The 21,293-nt window shown below is 41.1% G+C and overlaps 1 protein-coding gene across 3 annotated transcripts in view; it reads left to right on the forward strand.

Annotated features, from left to right (window-relative positions):
- afap1.L (actin filament associated protein 1 L homeolog) overlaps nt 1-21,293 on the forward strand; it is a 104,732-nt gene that overhangs the window by 20,440 nt on the left and 62,999 nt on the right. The window contains exon 1 of one of the 3 annotated variants that reach the window (XM_018228465.2): nt 11,205-11,334. The exons of 1 other annotated variant lie outside the window; for it this stretch is intronic. In XM_018228465.2, the coding sequence (XP_018083954.1) occupies nt 11,286-11,334 (49 nt within the window). In that variant the 5' untranslated portion in view covers nt 11,205-11,285. Of the gene's footprint in view, nt 1-11,204; nt 11,335-21,293 lie in introns of those variants that run through there. One more of the 3 variants, XM_018228479.2, reaches the window with a different exon arrangement.

Below are 21,293 nucleotides of genomic sequence, written 5' to 3' on the forward strand. Positions count from 1 at the left end.
CCTGGGGTTTTCCGGATAACGGATCTTTCTGTAATTTCGGTCTTCATGCCTGAAGTCTACTAGAAATTCATTTAAACATTAAATAAACCCAATAGGCTGGTTTTGCTTCCAGCAAGGATTAATTATATCTTAGTTGGGATCAAGTACAAGCTACTGTTTTATTATTACAGAGAAAAAGGAAATCATTTTTAAAAATTTGGATTATTTAGATAAAAAGGAGTCTATGGGAGACAGCCATTCCGTAATTCGGAGCTTTCTGGATATCGGGTTGCCGGATAAGGGATCCTATACCTGTATAACTAAAAGAATGGGGCAGCAAGGGCCAATGAGCATTGCAAAGGATTTTGGAGGAAGGAAGATGAGAAAGAGCTATATAAAATGTTTTTATCAACTGGGTTTATTTTTCACATTTTCCTTCTGGTATAACACAAGCATTGCAATGTTTCATTAATATAATTAAAGATTTTAGTAAATGTCTCTCCTTATAGAAACCTGAAGGCTGTGCTCATATCAAAGATTCTTAGTTGGCAGCCCTTCTCTGAATGTGGTTTGAGTCATCCTATACAGTCTTGGTGTAAGCGTGTGATTTACACATGGTAGCTGATTGGATAGTAACAGTACAAGCCGGGATCTAAGCGCTAGCAGAAGGGTAATAAGCTGTCCCAGGGCAGTCACGGGTTAGTCCTAAGACAGGATGGTTAGTAGCTGAAAGCTCCTGGTGGGAGGAGCCACATAAAGGGTATGAAATGATTTATAATGTTGGAATATCAGGGTTTGTGTGCAGGCTGAGTGTACAGCAGCTCTGATTCGCAGTGGCCAAATGATCTCAGTTTATAGTTATGAGGATTGCGTTATCCTACTTAAATAATGTAATAGGCAGCCTTTATAGTGCAGTAACAAACTGGAGAAGGAGCTATAATATTTTTTTTATAGCTATTACCAAAATTTAACTATTCAGTGCCTTTTGCAGTTTTCTCTCTTAAAGGAGAAATGTGGGTTACCTTCATGTAAACTTTTAGTCTGTTATAGAATGTCCTATTCCCAGCAACTTTGCAGCTGGTCTTTATTACGTATTCTTTATAGTTTTTGATTCACTTGCCTTCCTCTTTTCAGCTTTCAATTGGGGGTCAGTGACCCCAGCAGACAAAAAAAAAACTACTGTTCTGTGAGGCTACAATTTTATTGTTATTGTTATCTTTTATAACTTATCTTCCTATTCAGTCCTGCTCCTTAGGGTAAGGGCATACCTGCAGATTCGGGGAGATTTAGTCGCCCGGCGACTAATCGCCTCTTCTTTGGGGTGACTAATGTCCCCGAATTGCTTCCCCGTATCTTCTGCCTGCTTCAATAAAAAACCGCCTGTGCAAATGCACTCGCAGCGATTTCCAAAGTCGCCTGAAGTTTCCTCACGAGTAAACTTTGGAAATTGAAGCGCCGTGAGTGCATTGGCGCAGGCGTTTTTTCATTGAAGCAGGTGGAAGACATGGGGAAGAAGTTCGGGGAGATTAAGAAGAGGCGATTAGTCGCCGGGCAACTAAATCTCCCCGAATCTCCAGGTATGCCGTTACCCTTACTTATTCCAGTCTCTCATTCAAGGAAAATAAGATCCCAGCAATCAGATAGCTGGAGAGCTGCTGAACAAAAAGTTCTGAAGAACCATAAAAATGAGGACCAATTGTAAACTGTCTGCATCATACTAAAACTCAATATATAGGTCAATTACACCTTTAAAGGGACAGTATAATCAAACAACGTGACATAAATACTCAAGCTCTATGTATAAATTGAAAGTCTTTAGAGTCAATTTGCAAGTATCTAGTATGGCAGCTCCCTACCATGTAAATAAAGAAAACCATATCACACCAACTGGACTCTTGGGGCTTTTTGTAAATGAGTTTAGAAGGTCAACATACTGAAAATAAAGAAATAATAATAACCCCAAAAGATATCTATTGTCTTACAGAAATGGAGAGTAAATGGTTCTTCACCGCCAAGGAGAAGCAGTTTGGAAACTGCCACAACCGTTGGTTATAAATCATCTGGGACACACAAGTTTTGTGTGATGGAAACTCCAGAGTTCTTACCAATGTACTGACGCAACTGCCAAGCCTGGCTTTGTCTTTATAGCGTTGCAATACAGGAATAAAATCCTTGTCTTCACAGAACTCCACCCAAAAAGATTTTTTGGAAAATTAAAAAAAAATGTAAAATAACTTTAAAACTATGGAAAAGTGTAATGAATTTATATTGTAAAGTGATTTGCAAAGGTTACAGTTAGTGAAAACAGTATTTGTTTGGCTGTTTACATTCTGGCTCTGACGCCTGAAACAGTGTAGCAGAAGCCAGCTGCTTAACAGACCTGGTGGAAAACTTCTGCTATATTATTTCATGAGTCAGAACAAGAGAAGGACCAAACAAATCTTGCTTTCGATTCCGGTTACATTTTCAAAAAGTTGCTTAAGGGCTCATGTATATTTGCAATGAAGTTGCGGTCCCGGCAAATTTCCCCGAAGTCAGTTGAGCGTAAAACCACGTCCATTAAAGGTACGTTAATGCCCTTGGTGCACTTCTTTATTGTTGCGAACGGTGCTACTTTCCACCTCCAGTTCTGAATTGAGCGCTGTTGCCCCTATTGATGCAGGATCACCCTGGAGCTAGCGCCACCTCCAGGCCAAAGCTCCTGAGTGCCCTCTGTGGCAACTACCGCAGTTCAGTTCTGCCATAAAAATATGTTGCACACTAGTGATGTACGGGCCGGCCCGATACCCGTGGGTCAGGCAGGTTCGGGCTGACCTCGCACTCCACTTCGCGGGTGGCGAGCAGGTGCGGTTTGAGCTCTTCTCCTGCTCTACCCGCCCGCCACCTTCAAATGCGTGCTTCTGGCTTACAGCCTTATAGCCGCGCGCCTACTCGCCTTACCCCTTTTTGTGACGTTATGGGCGGGTCGGCGTGGGTCTATAAAAGGAATCCGGAAGTTGGGTGCGGGTTGTGGGTGGACGGGTCCAGGTCGGGTGCGGGTCACTATTGCACACGTCACTCTCAGGTCAAACACTAAAAATGACACCAAGCAGATTTTGAAAATGTTAGACAAAATTGTGTGAAGCACAGCAGTTGCGTTAATTTAGTCGAACTGGACAAAGTTGTGCCAAATGCATAACCCTCTTGCAACAACAATGATACTGGAATTCTGGGGAAAACACTGCATTGCGAGAAAATGGCTACTGTGCTCGAAATTACACTTTGCTCACTGCATTTGCTGACGGTCATGTGAGCTATTTTCTTTGCAGCTTTCGGGTGGAGTTCCCCTTTAAAATCCCACTCGGCACAACAACATAATCCATTTGTACGAGGCGCTTTATAAATGTATATTAATAATAGTTATGGCCTCTCCTGGGTTCCCTGTGTTGGGAGAGATTTATCAGCCCACACTTTTTGCATTTGTGTTCCCCCACATGGAGAATATGATAAATGTTACCATTTTTATGGATTTATGCTCTGATATCCAGAGCAGCAGTTGGGAAGCCTGAGTCCAATTATCATTGGAAAAGCCTCAATTCGAACAGATGTTTATGTTGTGGTTGTTGCTGATTCTCTGTCTGTTTTATAGACAGAGGTCTGAACTGAAATATAACGGCGGCTTAAATATTGTATAATACTATGTTTGCAATAAGAGACCAAAATGGTGATCTATAGATATTTATTTATTTTGCTTTTAGGTTACATCCGCCATTGTAAAGATAGAGGCGTGTCTATTACGCTGACACTTCCTGTTACATCTAGAGGCTGCATTGTTTATTTTTCCTGTCAGGTGACCTGTGAGGGAGCACACAGTATATAGCAAAATGGTGGCTCAATGTGAAAGATGTATATAAAAAAATATATATATATATATCGATACGTATAAATGAGAATGGAAAGTTTCTATAATAGGTCACTTATTAGGATTTAAAATATCTGCTGGTTAAATATTATTTCAGAATATATAGATCCCCTGAAAGGAAAACTGTTGTGGGAAAGATTAGCATTTTTATTTGTAGATTATGTCATTGTCCTGCTCACAGATTCTTTCATTGCTGCCACCCTCTATGAGATTGCACGCCTATGAGATTTTAGGCCAAAGTGTGCTTTCCATTGCATAAACAAATAAATCCTTATCGGGCCGGGATTGCATCAGTATTTCATTTTTAGCAACAGCATCTTGGCACCAGACAAAAAATGTCGCTAAGGATTTGGCAGGGGCTTGAAGCTGGTACTTGAAACTTATATTTGCAACCTGTATGTGTTTCTTAATTAGTGAAATGTATCTTTATTATTGACATGTGTAACCTATGACCCTTCAGGTGTGGTTAAATATGAGTCCCTGCATTCTTGTCTACTATCAGATGATAGTAGTTGTTAGATTTGCTTCAACAATTTAAGGACCACTGATAGGCAGAGCTCATATTAACTGTTGCAATCTTGCTCTGCTGTGTCTTTTGGGGTTTATTAATCATGCCGTGTAAAAAGTGGAGTGAAACTATCCCACAGTCACAGTCCATTCCCAGAGACTAGGGATGGGCGAATTTTTTCGCCTTGTTTTGCTGTAAAAATGACGCCCGTAGACTTTAATGGATGTACGCAACATTTCGCCACTGGCGAATTTTTAACGAAACGGGTCAAATTCGCCCATCCCTACCAGAGACTATTATCCCACTGTTACTATAGGCACCATCTCTCCCTACTATACCTGCTATCCCACAGTCACACTCCCTTCCCAGAGACTATTATCCCGCTGTTACTATAGGCACCATCTCTCCCTACTATACCTGCTATCCCACAGTCACACTCCCTTCCCAGAGACTATTATCCCACTGTTACTATAGGCACCATCTCTCCCTACTATACCTGCTATCCCACAGTCACACTCCCTTTCCAGAGACTATTATCCCACTGTTAATATAGGCACCATCTCTCCCTACTATACCTGCTATCCCACAGTCACACTCCCTTCCCAGAGACTATTATCCCACTGTTACTATAGGCCCCATCTCTCCCTACTATACCTGCTATCCCACAGCCACAGTCCCTTCCCAGAGACTATTATCTGCCTGTTACTATAGGCACCATGTCTCCCAACTATACCTGCTATCCCACAGCCTCTTCCCAGAGACTATTATCCCACTGCTACTATAGACACAATCTCTTCCTCCCTATATGATTTACTTCTTGTTATAGTAAGTTTAATGGTAACGTTGTTGGACACCTTGGCCCACCCAGTCTGCCTGTTATGCTAGCTGGGTGTAGGCATGAAAAGCCTCTTTGATAGTTTGGGGACAATGTGTGCCCTGAAAGGTATATATGATGGTGGCTATGCATTCAGGCTGTTCCATGATCCTTATCATTAGTGTAGGAAATCTGCTCGCTCCCTTCCCTTCAACCTTTATCATCTTTCATACTGTGATTAATCCCTCTGTTCTGTGATCATGTTGATCATGTTGAAATGAAGATGACAAATTAATAGGTGAGGGAGATAGTAAGCCTAAAATGTATATTTGTGGGCCACATACAAAAGTGATTAAAGGGCAAGTCTACCTCAAAATAAAAATTTGCCTAACAAATGAAAACGTAATTCTAAGCAACTTTCCAATACACATGCTATCATCCCTAATTTCACATTTTAAAATATATCTTTTGTTTCATTTTTGTGCACTCATAATTTGTGCTAGCAGTATAAGATTGCATATTTTAAAACAGTTGTGACATTTTTTCCCTTTGGAAGCTTTCTTATGTTTATTACGGTGGCCATATATTATTTTATTAAGCCTACTCATTTATATTTTTACGTGATATGCCCACCTTGAGGTGACATTAATGGGGATACAAGCTTTTGTGAAAAAGACAGCATCAATAAGCAGATACTTATCTAGAACAAGGGATCGTTAAATTTTAAGTTTTAGAATGGCAACTTTTCAATTGGCTTTCATATTTTCTTGCTTATATTATTTGCCTTCTTCTTCTGACTCTTTTCAACATTCAAATTGGGGGTCACTGACCCTACCTAAAAATATGGTTATTGCTACTTTTTATTACTCATTTTTCTATTTAGGCCCTCTCCTATTCATATTCCAGTATCTTATTCTAATTAATTTGTGGTTGGTAGGGTAATTTGCACCCTACCAACCAGATTGCTGAAATTGCAAACTGGAGAACTAAATAACTCAAAAACCTCAAATAATAAGACATGAAAAACAATTGCAAATTGACCCAGATTTTTACTCTTTACACCATACTAAACACTTATTTAAAGTTGAGCAACCCCTTTTAAACCACAAAACAAGACAAAGTTAACTGCCTTGTCTATTTAAAGTTCTGAAACCATTGCCCTGGTCACATATAGTACTAGTACATTATAGTACATTATAGAGTTTTGTAGCTAATAACATATTCAGTATTAGTCAGTGAACTCAGTAGGGCAGCTCAGTTGTGCCAGATGCAGAAAGCATCACTAATCTGGGATCAATTCAGCTGCTGCATTATGAGCTCACTGCTTAATGTACAGTATTGTGCTGTAATGAGCCGGCACACTAAATTCCCATTCAGGTTGTCCCACCGGACCCACCGGAGCAAGCGATACCTCTACAGCATGACATCATACGCCCCAAATACATTGTTATATGAAGACACAACATCTTGAACTCTTTACAGCTGGGTGGGTGAGAAACATGAGAGCATGAACCTGATATTTTATTTTAATTAAACAGAAGAATGGGTTTTCCACACAGTAATGTTTTATTCTCTGCGCTGTTAATGAACTTTTGGAGCAAACTTACTGTATGTGCTGACGTGCCATCTTTTATCTGGGAGCTCAATGAGTTGCCTTGGACAGAGTTGAGGGCCACGCAATGAATCTCACATTATATTTCTATATTTTTAGGGCAAAGTTGCACCAAGTTGCATATCTGGCACAAAGGTGCACATTGCGATTGTATCTGAAAGTACACATTGTATGGGCCCTAGGGGTGGTGGCAGATGTAGTCACCCAGCAACAAATCCTCTCTACTGTGGGCGACTAATATCCCCAAAATGCCTTCCTACTGGCAAGAATACAATTCGCCAGTGTGATGGCATACGAATCGCTTCGGATTTCCGAAGTTGCCTCACGAGGAAACTTTGGGCAACTTCGGAAATCTGAAGCCAGATTGGGTGACTAATCTCCCCGTCTGCCACCACCCTAAAAGGTAGAGTTTGTGCTTTGGGACATGACCCCTTGTGTGTGTGGTCTCGTCATCAAAGACATATTTTGCTCTTTTTAAGTGTCAGTTTCTAAAGGAATAGGGAGTTTGAATGACACATGGTGTAAGAAAAAGTAACTTTTAACGTTTTGCACATGATGAAATGAAATGCATGCTGTACTGCCATACTCTCCTGCTACTGGATTAGCATCAGATGAAGGATAGTTGTAGAAACCATCAGAAGGTTGATAAACTGCGTGTGGTCAGGCTCATGAAGGGCCGGGGAGGTCATGCTTTGAAATTGTGGGAAGGGGGAAGAAGGTTAAAAGAGTAATGTTACAGAAGGACTTGGTGCTGGAGGTGGATGCAAGGTGGGATACCTATAATGATTACAATGTAATTCTCCTACTGCACACCTGTAGTTCACCAATCCTGCAAGCTGGTGGTGCGTTCCTTCCGTTGACCCGGCCGGGTCCCTTAGCAACCAACGTGTAAAAGAAACGGATCCGCACACACACCGATTAGTGCAATCGGGTATTATCCCCTTTTATTCAGCCACCAAACATCATGATGTTTGGTGGCTGAATAAAAGGGGATAATCCCCGACTGCACTAATCGGTGTGTGTGCGGATCCGTTTCTTTTACACGTTGATACCTATAATGATGGCATTTGGGATGTCAATAATTCTTCCTTTGTTCATGTAAAGACTATGGTGAATTTAGATTATCACTGTTTTCAGAAATTCTTACTTCAGATTTTTTGACTAGGGTCCACCATTCAGAGCTTGTGTCTGCCATACCATGCATTGCTATGGGAAAGGTTGACTGGCAATAATTCATAGCATTCTCCCTGCCCCCCCCCCCCTTCAATGTATGTTGTGCTGTTGACCCTCTTCTTTTTCTTCTCTTTTGTACTTGTAACCTTTTTATTCTACATCTCACTGAGCCAATTTTGGGCGACTATTGAAAACGCATCGCCGCGTGTGCATTAGCGCAGGCGAATTTGCGCTGTAGCCTATGGGGAAAAACGCCGAGGCAGTTCGGGGAAATAGTCGCGCAAAAGACGAGGCGTTTAGTCGCCAGGCGACAAAATCCCCACCGAATCTCCTCGTGTGGCCTTACCCTTAAAGTAACCAAAGTAGGCTACAGGCTACATAGGAAGTGCTGTTTCAGGGCACGCATGCTGCAGGTATTGGACTTGTTATTCAGAATGCTCAGTGCTCAGGACCTGAGGCTTTCCAGATAAGGGGTCTCTCTGTAATTTGGATCTTCATACTTTATAAAAAATACTCTGATTAAAAATCATTGAAATGTTGAATACACCCAGTAGGATTATTTCCCCACCTATATGGAATTATTATATCTTAGTACAAGGTACTGTTTAAATTATTACAGAGAAAAAGGAAATATGTTTAAAAGTTTTGAATTATTTGATTAAAATGGAGTCTATGACAAAACTAGTTTCCTGATAACGGATCTTATAACTGTATAAACATGGACTTTTCCAAGACAGTGCTGCCCAGTTTTTACCACGTAGTTGGCCAATGAGCTAACAAGCTAAATGTTGGAGGGCCAAATTATATCAAAATGATGGTGACCCACATAGCAGTGTATGGAGTCCATAGTCACATGGGGCAGTAGGCAAAACAATGCCACATCTGTCCCACAGGAATTCAGCTGGCACCAATGTAACACACTCAATTAGAATGATATTGTATATCTTGACAAGGGACTGGGGCTAAATGCTGAATCTTTCACACATTCGTTATTTATGATCGTAAGTACAAAGCACTAGCAATGTGCGGGCCGGCTCAATACCCGCTAGGGATGAACTGAATCCACTTTTTTGGATTCGGAACCCCCGAATCCTTCGTGAAAGATTTGACCGAATACCGAACTGAATCTGAACCCTAATTTGAATATGCAAATTAGGGGTGAGAAGGGGAAAACATTTTTTACTTACTTGTTTTCTGACAAAAAGTCACGCAGTTTCCCTCCCGCCCCTAATTTGCATATGCACATTAATTTGCATACGCAAATTAGGATTAGGATTTAGTTCGGCCGGCCAGAAGGATTCGGCCGAATCCGAATCCTGGATTTGGTGCATTCCTAATACCCGCACATCACTACAAAGCACTATTTTGGATGCAATGTGTAGCCAGTATTGGTGCTGTACCTGTGCCTATACCAGTGATCCCCAACCAGTAGCTCCTGAGCAACATGTTACTCTCCAGCCCCTTGGGTGTTGCTCCCAGTGGCCTTAAAGTAGCTGCTTAATTTTGAATTCCAGGCTTGGAGGCAAGTTTTGGTTGTATAAAAACCAGGTGCACTGCCAAACAGAGCCTCAATGTAGGTTGACAAACCACATAGGGGTGACCAAATGGCCAATCACAGCACTTATTTGGCACCCCAAGAGCATTTTTCATGCTAGTGTTGCTCCCCAACTCCCTTTTCTTCTCAATGTTGCTCACGGGTTCAAAAGGTTGGGGATCCCTGGCCTATACAGTATATGTTTCTTTTTACTTGCTTGGCGCATCAATGCACCCCTGCAGTTTGTTGTAAAGAATTACAAAGAAGTGCCGTTCCCTTTGTGGGTATCATAAATAGCCACAAACTACTTGCACTAAGTCAATTGCCCACTTACGCTGCATCCCAAAATTGATGCCATTCCAACACTAAGTTGGGCAAGTTACACTGGACAAATTTAGCTTCACATTTCATTATAGGTAAAAAGCATAGGGATTTGTGTCCAAAAATTGTACAATGAGCTGTGCTTGTAAATAAACCCTTATGAGTATAAATGATTGTAGAAAGTCGTATCTAATCCAGGATATGCTGTAATTTATCTATTAACAAGAAAATCACTTTCAAGACATAGATCCCAGCTTTAGAAAGGCAGCATTAGAGTGGGAGTGGGAGACATACAAAATACAAATGGCCTATCATTTTGTGTACCTATTTTTTTTTCATATATAGACTAGGGATACCAAGTCTGCAGCCCTCGTTATTTTTTCAATCCTCTTTATATAAGGGTCCCAGCCTTGGTCCATGAGATGGAGCCCCTTATTTAAAAGCTATATTCACTTTTAAATTTACTTTTAGTATGATGTAGAAAGGAATATTCTGAGACAATTTGCAATTGGTTTTCATTTTTTTTATGATTTATGTTTTTTTAAGTTATTCAACTTTTTATTCAGCAGCTCTCCAGTTTGCAATTTCAGCAATCTGGTTGCTAGGGTCCAAATTACCCTAGCAACCATGCATTGGTATGGATGAGAGACTGGAATATGAATAGGAGAGGGTTTTGATTAAAAAGGGAAGGAATATAAAGTAGTAAAAAATGTAGCCTTATAGAGCATTTGATTTTTAGATGGAGTCAGTGACCCCATTTGAATGCTGGGAAGAGTCAAAGCATTTATATCTCTGTGTAATATTGAGAGATCTCAATAATGTCTGTCCTTCCCATATAGCCAGATAGTAAACACGTACTGTAGGTTGTATCTTTTGCAAGAAACCCCCCTGATTCCAGCTGGCAGCAGTCCTGATGGAAATCAGGCTCCCGCTGACTCAGTCAATAGCCATTCCAAATTTATTGCAACAAGGTTACAGATATCAATGGGACCAAATCCAAAATGCAAGCCCCATCTCACCATCTGCTGGCCCCCTGAAAGTAATAGATAGGCTCTTGGAGTAAGAGGCTAATGCTACATCTGTTTCCATGAAAGCGCAGATAATTACAGATACACACAGCTTATTTGCTTGCTTTGTTTCATTTTGCTGGATACAAGTGTCAAAGACAACTCGGATTTTTATGGGAATAAAGTGTCATTGTGTCAGATTACAGGGGTGAGGTTGATCTGCAAGTTTAAAGGGGAACTTCAGCCCAATACTCAAAAGAAAATAATGTCCATTTCTGCATACTGAAAGAAAATGACATTTTAAGTACATTCTATAATAAACATTAAACATGTAAAATGGTTTGTAACTTTTTCAGTATAAATGTTATTGCGTTTGAAAGCAGGATTTGTCTGGCTTTTTCCTTTCTTTGCAGAGCTTGTTGGAACAATGTAACCAATGTCTGATGCCCTCCAGTTCCCAACATGCTTTGCATGCTGCTTTACAGGTCTGTTGTTCTGCTAATCTCAGAACTTGCAATGTCTTGTGTGATCTGGCAGTGGTGTAACTAGTACTTAAAGGGATCCTGTCATCGGAAAACATGTCTTTTTCAAAACACATCAGTTAATAGTGCTGCTCCAGCAGAATTCTGCACTGAAATCCATTTCTCAAAAGAGCAAACTGATTTTTTTTAAATTCAATTTTGAAATCTGACATGGGGCTAGACATTTTGTCAATTTCCCAGCTGCCCCATGTCATGTGACTTGTGCCTGGAGAGAAATACTTTCTGGCAGGCTGCTGTTTTTCCTTCTCAATGTAACTGAATGTGTCTCAGTGAGACATGGGTTTTTACTATTGAGTGTTGTTCTTAGATGTACCAGACAGCTGTTATCTTGTGTTAGGGAGCTGTTATCTGGTTACCTTCCCATTGTTCTTTTGTTTGGCTGCTGGGAGGAAAAGGGAGGGGGTGATATCACTCCAACTTGCAGTAAAGAGTGATTGAAGTTTATCAGAGCACAAGTCACATGACTTGGGGCAGCTGGGAAATTGACAATATGTCTAGCCCCATGTCAGATTTCAAAATTGAATATAAAAAAATCTGTTTGCTCTTTTGAGAAATGGATTTCAGTGCAGAATTCTGCTGGAACAGAACTATTAACTGATTCATTTTGAAAAAATGTTTCTTTCCCATGACAGTATCCCTTTAAATGGATACTGTCACGGGAAAACATATCAGTTAATAGTTCTCATCCAGCAGAATCCTGCACTGAAATATATTTTTCAAAAGAGCAACATTTTTTTTTTTCATATTTAATTTTATTTAATTTCACATTGGGTTAGACATGTTGTTAGATTCCCAGGTGCCCCCGATCAGATGACTTTTGATCTGATAAACTTCGGTCTCTCTTTACTGCAAGTTGGAGTGATATCACTCCCCTCCCTTTCCCCCAAAAGCCTTATATACACTAGGGATACTAAGCCTGCTCCCCCCCCCCATTACTTTAGCACTGAAATTTTTAATCCTCTTTTTTATAAGGAATGATGGAAATGCAAAAAGATATTGGCTCCTTAACACCTGTATTGCTAAAATGCTCCCACCTAGTGGTAGATATGACTATAGCACTCAGTTGGTAAAACCCAAGCCCCACCATCCTCCAGTTACATTGAGTAGGAGAAACAATAGCTTATCTGAAACCAGTTCCATTATGAAGTGCTAGCTCAGCTGTTACCTACACACCAATGTTACAGCTAAAAAAATACATTTATTAGTTCAAGAATAAAAATGTAAATGGTAGAATACATTATATGCAATGTACACAGCGTTGTTTAGAAATAAAGTGAGTGAATCCCTTGAAATCCTCTGATACCCCTTCCCATGCACTCACATTGAGCACAGACCCTACATCTTATGTGTTAAAAGAGATACCCCCTTGTCCAAAATATAAGAAAATTAGACATTGCCTTGTGTTTCTATGATCAATAGAAAAGCTGCGGCCTTGTGTCTTTATATGCTTTGTGACACACAACATTAGCACAATTTCATGTTGATGGCAAAACTATTCCAGATATTAGATCCCATAGCTTTGTTGTCTAATCGTGCCAGTGTATGTGAAAAGTTTGATAGCCCTGAGCTAGAAGATGAGCCATCAGAAGAGATGTATTTGTTGTCGTGGGATCAAATATGTATTATTGTGCGGTTCAATAAGGACAGAATGCAGTTCTCAATATTAAGATTATTCTTTGTGGTAGAAAAACAATGGGGACCATGTGTGGAAATTGGAGGAAAAACTAGATTGGCTTTTCTCTTAAAGTCAGAACTATTTATTGTTGCCTAATGTCTTTACTCATGTTTCTGATCAGCAGTTACTCATTGTTCTTTCCCTAAGATAAAGATGGATAGCCAAGCCCAATGAAAGCAGATGCTTGTGATACAGCAATGTATTCTAGTCTGTTTCCCAGGAGGAGAAAGGAAATTGATTTATGAATAGTCACCAGCAGATTTTTTGTTTATTTAATTGATACTTTGTATTAAATTTATTTTAACATTTTTATGTGATGTAATTAGGGGTGTAACTGGATTTTGGACTCTTGAATATGCCCTTAAGGGTGTGTCATGATATAGACACCTAATGTATTACGTTTTCAAATTATGGGTCTGGCCACAGCTGGAGATGAGCGGATCAGTACTAAAGGCAAACTGAGGTGAGATATGAACTCTTTATTGTCCTGCCCTAACCTGTACTTTCATTGGGCAAATGTTAAGTGCAGTAATCAGGCTTGCACTTTCATCATCATCACTGGGCTTGACAGATTAATCAGCTAATGGCTGATTGGTTGCTTTGTTGCCAATATGAGTAAGCAAGACTTGGTGTATACCAGTAATGAGCAAATGAAGTGGGTGAAAATACCTGACCCTAGTAAATGACCCAAAGCGGGAGACCCATTACTCTGCACAGACACTTTGCAGTCATTGGTCCTCCTCAACATTACGCTGAACTGTTTATCATCATAGTTTGGGCACTGGAACCCAATATTTGTCTTAAAGGAGAAACAAACCCCTTATTTAAAAAAACCCCATAACCCCTACCCCACATAGACCTCCCCTCAGCCTAGCTGCTACCCCAGGCAAATGCCCCTAACTTTTTACTTACCCGTCAGTGCAGATTCAGGGATCGGAGTTCACAGCAGCCATCTTCCCGGTCATAGTGTCTTCTTCCGGCACTTCTGCAATTTCAGCCAAATTCGGTGCATGCGCAGTTGTCGTGGACTGGAAAATGGCTCCAACTGGGCATGCACCGCTTCACCAGTCACATTCTCAGGTTACCAAAGACCCGGAAGGTGGCTGCCGTGAACTCTGATCCCTTAATGCACCGAGGGATAAGTAAACAGTTAGGGGCATTTGCCCAGGGAACAGCTAGGCTGGGGGTGGAGGAGGAAGGGGGGTCTATGTGGGGTAGGGTTTTTTTTTAATACTGAGTTTGTTTCTCCTTTAAGGGGATCCAAATCAAGGCTACTGCCCAGCAACTGTAGGTACAAATATAATGGCGTGGATAGTGGCTATCGTTGACAAGATAGTGACAGTAGGGGGCAGATTTATTATGGGTCAAATTGAAAATTTCAAACTCTGACTATTCACCACATAAAACCTGCCGAGTTCATATATAATTCAATGGGAGAGGTCCATGTTACTAGCCTTCCTGACATTCAAGTTTTTTTCGGAGAAAAAACTCAAATCGAGTTTAGTCAATTCGATTAGAGTTTTCGAGTCAGTAAAATTTGTTTTTTTTGAGTATATAGAAATTTATTAGAGTTAAAAAAAAAATCTCACATTGGACCTTTGATAAATGTGCCTCTAGTCAGGGATTCCCAGCCTTTTCAACCTGTGAGCAACATTCAGAAGTAAAAGGAGTTGGGAAGCAACACAAGCATGAAAAGTGTTCCTGGGGTGCCAAATAAGTACTGTGATTGGCCATTTAGCAGCCCCTATGTGGATTGTCAACCTATATTGATGCTCTGTTTGGCAGTGCACCTGGTTTTTATGCAGCCAAAACTTGCCTCCAAGCCTGGTATTCAAAAATAATTACCTGCTTTGAGGCCACTGAGAGCAACATCCAAGGGGAAGGAGAGCAACATGTTGCTCACAAGCTACTGGTTGGGGATCACTGCTCTAGGTGTAGATGACAGTAGGGCAAGATGGTGACTTTATATCAATGTGTCCCTTCAGCTCAGCCTTGGGAAGACCCAGGGGACAGCAGGTGTAGCTAAAGAAAGTAGCATCAGTGATGTTTTACCGCTGACCCCTCAGCTGTTTTTGATGTACATCTTCTATGAACCAAAGCTTTCAAGACAGGGTCCTAAGAGTTGTAGACCAGCAAAAGCAACCTCAGTTTCTTTAGTCCATATGCTGTGGGTTTTCATCTAACAACATCAATAGAGGTGCAGGCACCCGTCCCTGTTACTAACTACAATAACACCTAATCCTTGTCTATTCCATCTTCCTCGTTCCTACAATTAAGCAGTTGTCCTGTAAAACCAAACAACTGCTCGTAACAAGTCTCAGCCTAATGGACTTTTCGTCTGTCCATAATGGAAGCTGTAAAGCTGGCAGGGAGAGAAATTAGCATAGACTCTGTATCTCCTGGGGCTTCTACTATCTGCCATCTGTGACTGATAGGCCTGGGGCGCACCATTTATTTGTGTCACTCATAGCACAGCTCTGTTTGCACATGTCAGGCTGGTTCCTATATCACAAGGAGAAATCTCAAGCATAGGAAAGGGAAATACCACGTCCCTACTTACCAATAGCATGAGACCACGGGGGCTGAAATCACCGACGACTAAGCACTGGCAATGGACTAGTTCTGCTAGAGTGAAAGTGAATGGAGCCAGCTGAAATCATTTCTCTCTCTGTGCTTCTGACTTCCCTCCCTTTTCTTTGGGATCACGTTACAGTTGAGGAGAGAGACATTTGTGTTCCCTTTCACGGGTAAGTTATCATTATAAGGGATGGGATTTCTTGATCTTACAGCTGTCTTGGAAGGCCCGTGTAGAATAAAACCAGATTTATTTTATGGGGCAGTGGACACTGGCTTTCTTCCTTCTGATCTGTCTTGTGGGGATAATAGGGTTGGCTTGGAGTTGACCAGTATTAGGAGAGAGTGGGATAGACAGGATAGCAGAGCAAGATGGCAACTGTAGGGCAACATGGTGATGGTGATACAGTCCTCTGTTGTTGCTTCAGTTCCTCACGTATGCCTAATTGTCGTGCTGGCTCAGGTACAGCTTGTTTAAGTTGCCACTGGCTGGTTGACCTGCCACAATCTACTCCCACAGCCCCCTTGTTGTGTTATAATGCCCTACTAAGAAGCCAGAAGGGGCCTAAAAACCATTAGTGTAGCACCAGGTTCATTCTCCCGTGCTTTTTCATAGATTGAGAAAGATACCCATAAATGATGTCAGCATAGATATTCCCTGCATTAAGGACAATTTTGAAGAAGAATATGAATTTATACTGAATCTTGAACGGGAGAATTTACCCACCAGATAACTATCTAGAGAAAAGTTTTGTACAGGTGATACTTTTCATGCTGAATACAACAAGGTTACTGGACACTAGAGAGCCTTGTGTCAGAGGGTATAGACGTGGTTATCTTTTTAGAGCTGCATTTGATTCATTTCATTAAACAGAATCAAGTACATAAGGCTGCCCATACGGAATAACTGCGTCCAATACGTTTTATTAAATATTTTAAGGAAAGTCTAGTGAATGTAAAACCTATTTCTGATTTTGTATTTATGTGTTGTATCCAGCAACGATAATATCATTAATGGATCAGTAACACCGAAAATGAGCCTTTGAATTGTCTCATCATCGTCATCATTTATTTATATAGCGTCAGAAAATTACAGAGTGCTATACATTAAAGGGGTGGTTCACCTTTAAGTTAACTTTTAGTATGTTATAGAATCTACGTTTCAATTGGACTTCATTGTTTCCAGCTTTCAAATGGGGGGGGGGTCACTGACCTCATTTAAAAAAACAAATGCTCTGTCAGGCTACACATTTATTGTTATTGCTACTTTTTATTACTCCTCTTTCTATTCATGACCTCTCCTAGTCAAATCCCAGTCTCTTATTCAAATCAATACATGGTTGCTAGGGTAACTGGGTCACTAGCAACCAGATTGCTGAATTTGCAAACTGGACATCTGCTGAATAAAAAAACAAATACCGTTAACTCAAAAACCTGAAATAATAAAAAATGAAAACCAATTGCAAATTGTCTCAGAATATCATTCTCTACATCAGTGGTCCCCAACCAGTAGCTCGCGAGCAACATGTTGCTTACCAACCCCTTGGATGTTGCTCCCAGTGGCCTCAAAGCAGGTGCTTATTTTTGAATTCCAGGTTTGGAGGCAAATTTTGGTTGCATAAAAACAAGGTGTACTGCCAAACAATGCCTCATTTAGGCTACAAGTCCATATAGGGGCTATCAAACAGCCAATAACAGCCCTTATTTCACATCCCCAGGGACTTTTTCATATTTGTGTTGCTCCCCAACTCTTTTTTACATTTAAATATGGCTAACTATTAAAAAAGGTTGGGGACCCCTGCATCATACTAAAAGTTAACTCAAAAGTGAACAACCCCTTTAATTCATAATGAAAAAGGGATCTTAAAATACTTTAACAAACAATGGTTTACAGTGTAAGAATAGGATTAGAAGCCCTACTAGCAAGAGTTTACAATCTAAAGGGTTAGAGTACATTGTAGGGATGCACCGAATCCACTATTTGGGATTCGGCCGAATCCTTTGGGAAAGTTTCTGCAAATACTGAACCGAATCCTAATTTGCATATGCGGATTAGAGGCGGGAAAGGAAAAAGTGGAAAAAGAATGTTTTACTTTCTTGTTTTGAGACAAAAAGTCATGTGATTTCCCTTCCCACACCTAATTTACATATGCAAATTAGGATTGCAAAACCTGCTGAAAAAGGCTGAATCCCGAACCGAATCCTGGATTCGGAGCATCCCTAATACAATCAAACCTAAGTAATATAGAAACTATTTTGTGATTTATGATACATTCTGATCATTCAAGATACATTGAATAAGCTTCCTTAAACAGTTGGGTCTTTAGGGAGCATTTGATAGTTTGATAAGTAAAGGAGGTTCTTTGATTTTAGAATATGTGGCCACATACAACCTGACACCCCGTTAATATTCCTAGCTCCAGAACAGTAGCCAGATGGTATACAGGTATCTCTGTAGAATGTCTCACAACCAACACACAAGTATTTGAATTTAAAAATATTTGGGGATTCAAAAAAAGAGAGAAATGGAGCTGTAAGCCTGAGGCAGAATTCCTTACTGAATGATGAACCCTCCGGCTGTATCATTAGTAGGAAATATAGACAGTTTCAAAATATTGCCCATGGTCTGCTTAAAATCTCATTGTTCCACGTCTCCGAGCTGTCGCCCTTCAGGCATAGCGCCGTAAGAACATGATCACGCTGTTATGCTCTGTTTGTATGACTCCTGGGATCTCATCGTGTCAATACACGCTCTTATAAGCTCAAAAATATGCCGTGAGATTGAAAAGGGACAGTAGAACTTGCATCCTGCCCAAAACATGCTCAAATCACTTTCTTTTATAAACATTGTTTGCTAAGGAATGATCTCTGTAGCAACAAAGACAAGCATTTGTTTTTAAATATTAGCGATAAAGGCAGTTTTGGTACAGTAGATTTCCCAAAATACAGTACCGTTGTTAACAAAATATATGGCAAGAAAATGTTATTGCAAGGGTAACATCCTGTGGACCTACAGGTAGAGTCCTGAAGCGAGTCGGGTACCCGCGAGTTACCCGCAAAAAATTTTGGGTGCGGATATAGATGCGGGTCTGCGGGTTGGGTTGCGGGTCTCATTTATATTTCCTATCTTCTGTTATGTCTATATTTTCTTCTTAAAATTTTCTTCTCCATCCACTTTTAATGATGTCACGTCCGGTTTGCAGCAATAGCACTTCCTGTTTAATGGTGGTCAGCAAGTTGCAGATCAGGTTTTTGGATAAGGCAGTTGCGGACCGGGGTTGGGTAGCGGATCCAAGTGAGTAAATATGCGGGATGCAGGCTGTAGGTTGTGGGTTCGGTTCAGGTCACGGTCTCATAAATTGGTTCTGCACAGGACTGATCTACAGAAACATGTCTATAGGGCTGTATATACAGGGTTGGACTGAACCTGCGGGTCACCGGGAAAAAACTCTGCTGACCCAGACCCGCTCCCAACTGAACCCTTGTGTGCTGCCCCCTGACCTCCTAGATGAGGAAGGTGTGGGGGTTAAAGGGGTGTTGCGGCTGGGGTGGGGGGCCCTGAACCAGCAGCCCCGGTATGCCCCAGACCCCCCCAGTTTGATGCTGCTTGTATATACAGTATAGCCCATTGTTCACCATTCATCTTGCATTGCCTAGAGATGCCAGCTAACTAATTCCATGTAATTAGAGAGATTATGTTTCATGCCCGCCCTTAAACTGTGTTACCGTTTGCTGTAAAATTGAACACCAGGAGTGGTTCACCCTGATGGAATTATGGAATTAATGTACCGAAGCTTTGTCTCTGTTACATTCCATTCACTATTATATTTACTAATGGCTGAATCTGTCATGTTTTTGACCCACAATGCATAATTTTTCTCAGATATTCAGCCCCTTTGTGCCTGCTGCAGAATTTTGCATTGACTACTTGCAGAGATGCCAACCAGGGTGGGAATAGTGTGGCCCGCTCGCACACCCTGGCCTTCAAAAGGTAGATGCCTGGTGCACGGTGTTGGAGGGATCGGCACCCTCCCAAGCAATCATTTTCAAAGATACACTGGCACTCACAGGGAGATAGCCTTGCATGTTTATTTGCGGGAAGTGCAATTTTTCGGGGGTTATACCCCAAAGGGGTATAACCCCGAAATGTTGCACTTCTGCAAATAAACATGCAAGGATATCTCCCTGCTTGCACCAGCCGTGAGTGCCAGTGTATCTTTGAAATCCGGGTCTGAAGGCATATAGGTGCATCTTGGCCCGCCTCACACCCATCCCCACAGCTCTGCTGTGCACCCTGCTCCACTGCTTTGGGTGATGATTCCATGCATTTCAATGGAGTGGGTATGATAGGTTTCTGGTGCAAATTGCTGAAGGGCCAGTTACTGTGGAGTATGAAAGCTCCAATCAGTGAGGGGTGCCAAATAACTTACCTGACTTTACCCGAGTAGGTGCTCCTGTTAGCAGAAAACTGCACTGGTCTGGGCACTAGTGAGTAAGCGACCCTCTTCCTTTATTCATGTGGGTGCACATGCACAGATGCATTAAATGCTGGATTTAAAGCTGACTTTTTTGCTCTACTGCGCATGCATCGGCCACTGGATTCTGAAGAAGGGAGGAAGGAGACCACTCACTTGTGCCCCTGGCTGGTGCAGAAGTATAGGTGCAAATTTTGCTCAAATTCTGTGTAAATTGTGCCTACACCCTTGTGTATTGGCAAGGGAATAGTCTTATACCCACATAATAGTGCAGTGGTTAAATGTAGTCCTAATCAAAGATGCACGCTATAAGATGGCATAATATAGGATTTCTGTGTATGGAAATTTGGGTACATTTTTGCATCTCACACTGCCCCCCTATATACACACACCATGCCTATTGGGATCAGTAAGAATAATGTTAATAGCTGGAATTAATTGACCCATGACTATAGTGTTTCCTTGCCTGATGCGTTTGCTTGCACAATATTATCCACTGAAGCATGTGATATTGCCCAATTGTAGCCCCAAATGACTTATCAACAATAGCATGCTGGGTTACCCGGTCGGCTTGAACGAGGTGCTGCTGTACAGTAATGCAAACTGCCAAAGGAATATCAAGGGGAAATTTGCCCCGCCACATAATTATTTAATCTCCCTCTCTGAAGACTCTGGCCTGGCTTTAAAAATCTGGATTTAAGCAAGTCACAGGCAGCCAGAAAAGCAACAAAAGTTGTGGGTTATTCATCATTTTATGAAGGCTCGAAGCTTGCAAATGCGGCCAACAGGGATAAAATTTGTTCTAATGAACTTCTGGCTGAACTGGGATGCTCGTAATGTTCAGATGGTAAAGGGAAAATATACCCTATTTACAACTGTGGTTAAATCCTGCTTTATGTTCATTTAACTATTCAATAAGATATATAGGACAGAAAATCTCCAAAGGGAGATATTCATTAATACTTGTGAAATCTGAAACAGTGCCACCCAGTGGATGTTCGAAGCTCTAGCTTTTTAAAAAATAGACCCTAGGGTAATTATTGCAGGTTTAGGCGAGTAAAAAAATATGAAACTTATCATTCCAAAAATTGCATTCTCCTCCATTTTCGCACGGTTATGTGATTTAAATATTTTACCTATGGCAATTGCTGTTTGTGTCAATGGAAGGGTGTGTTTGG

This window comes from Xenopus laevis, chromosome 1L, assembly GCF_017654675.1.
Source record: "Xenopus laevis strain J_2021 chromosome 1L, Xenopus_laevis_v10.1, whole genome shotgun sequence".
Classification (NCBI taxonomy): Eukaryota; Metazoa; Chordata; class Amphibia; order Anura; family Pipidae; genus Xenopus; species Xenopus laevis.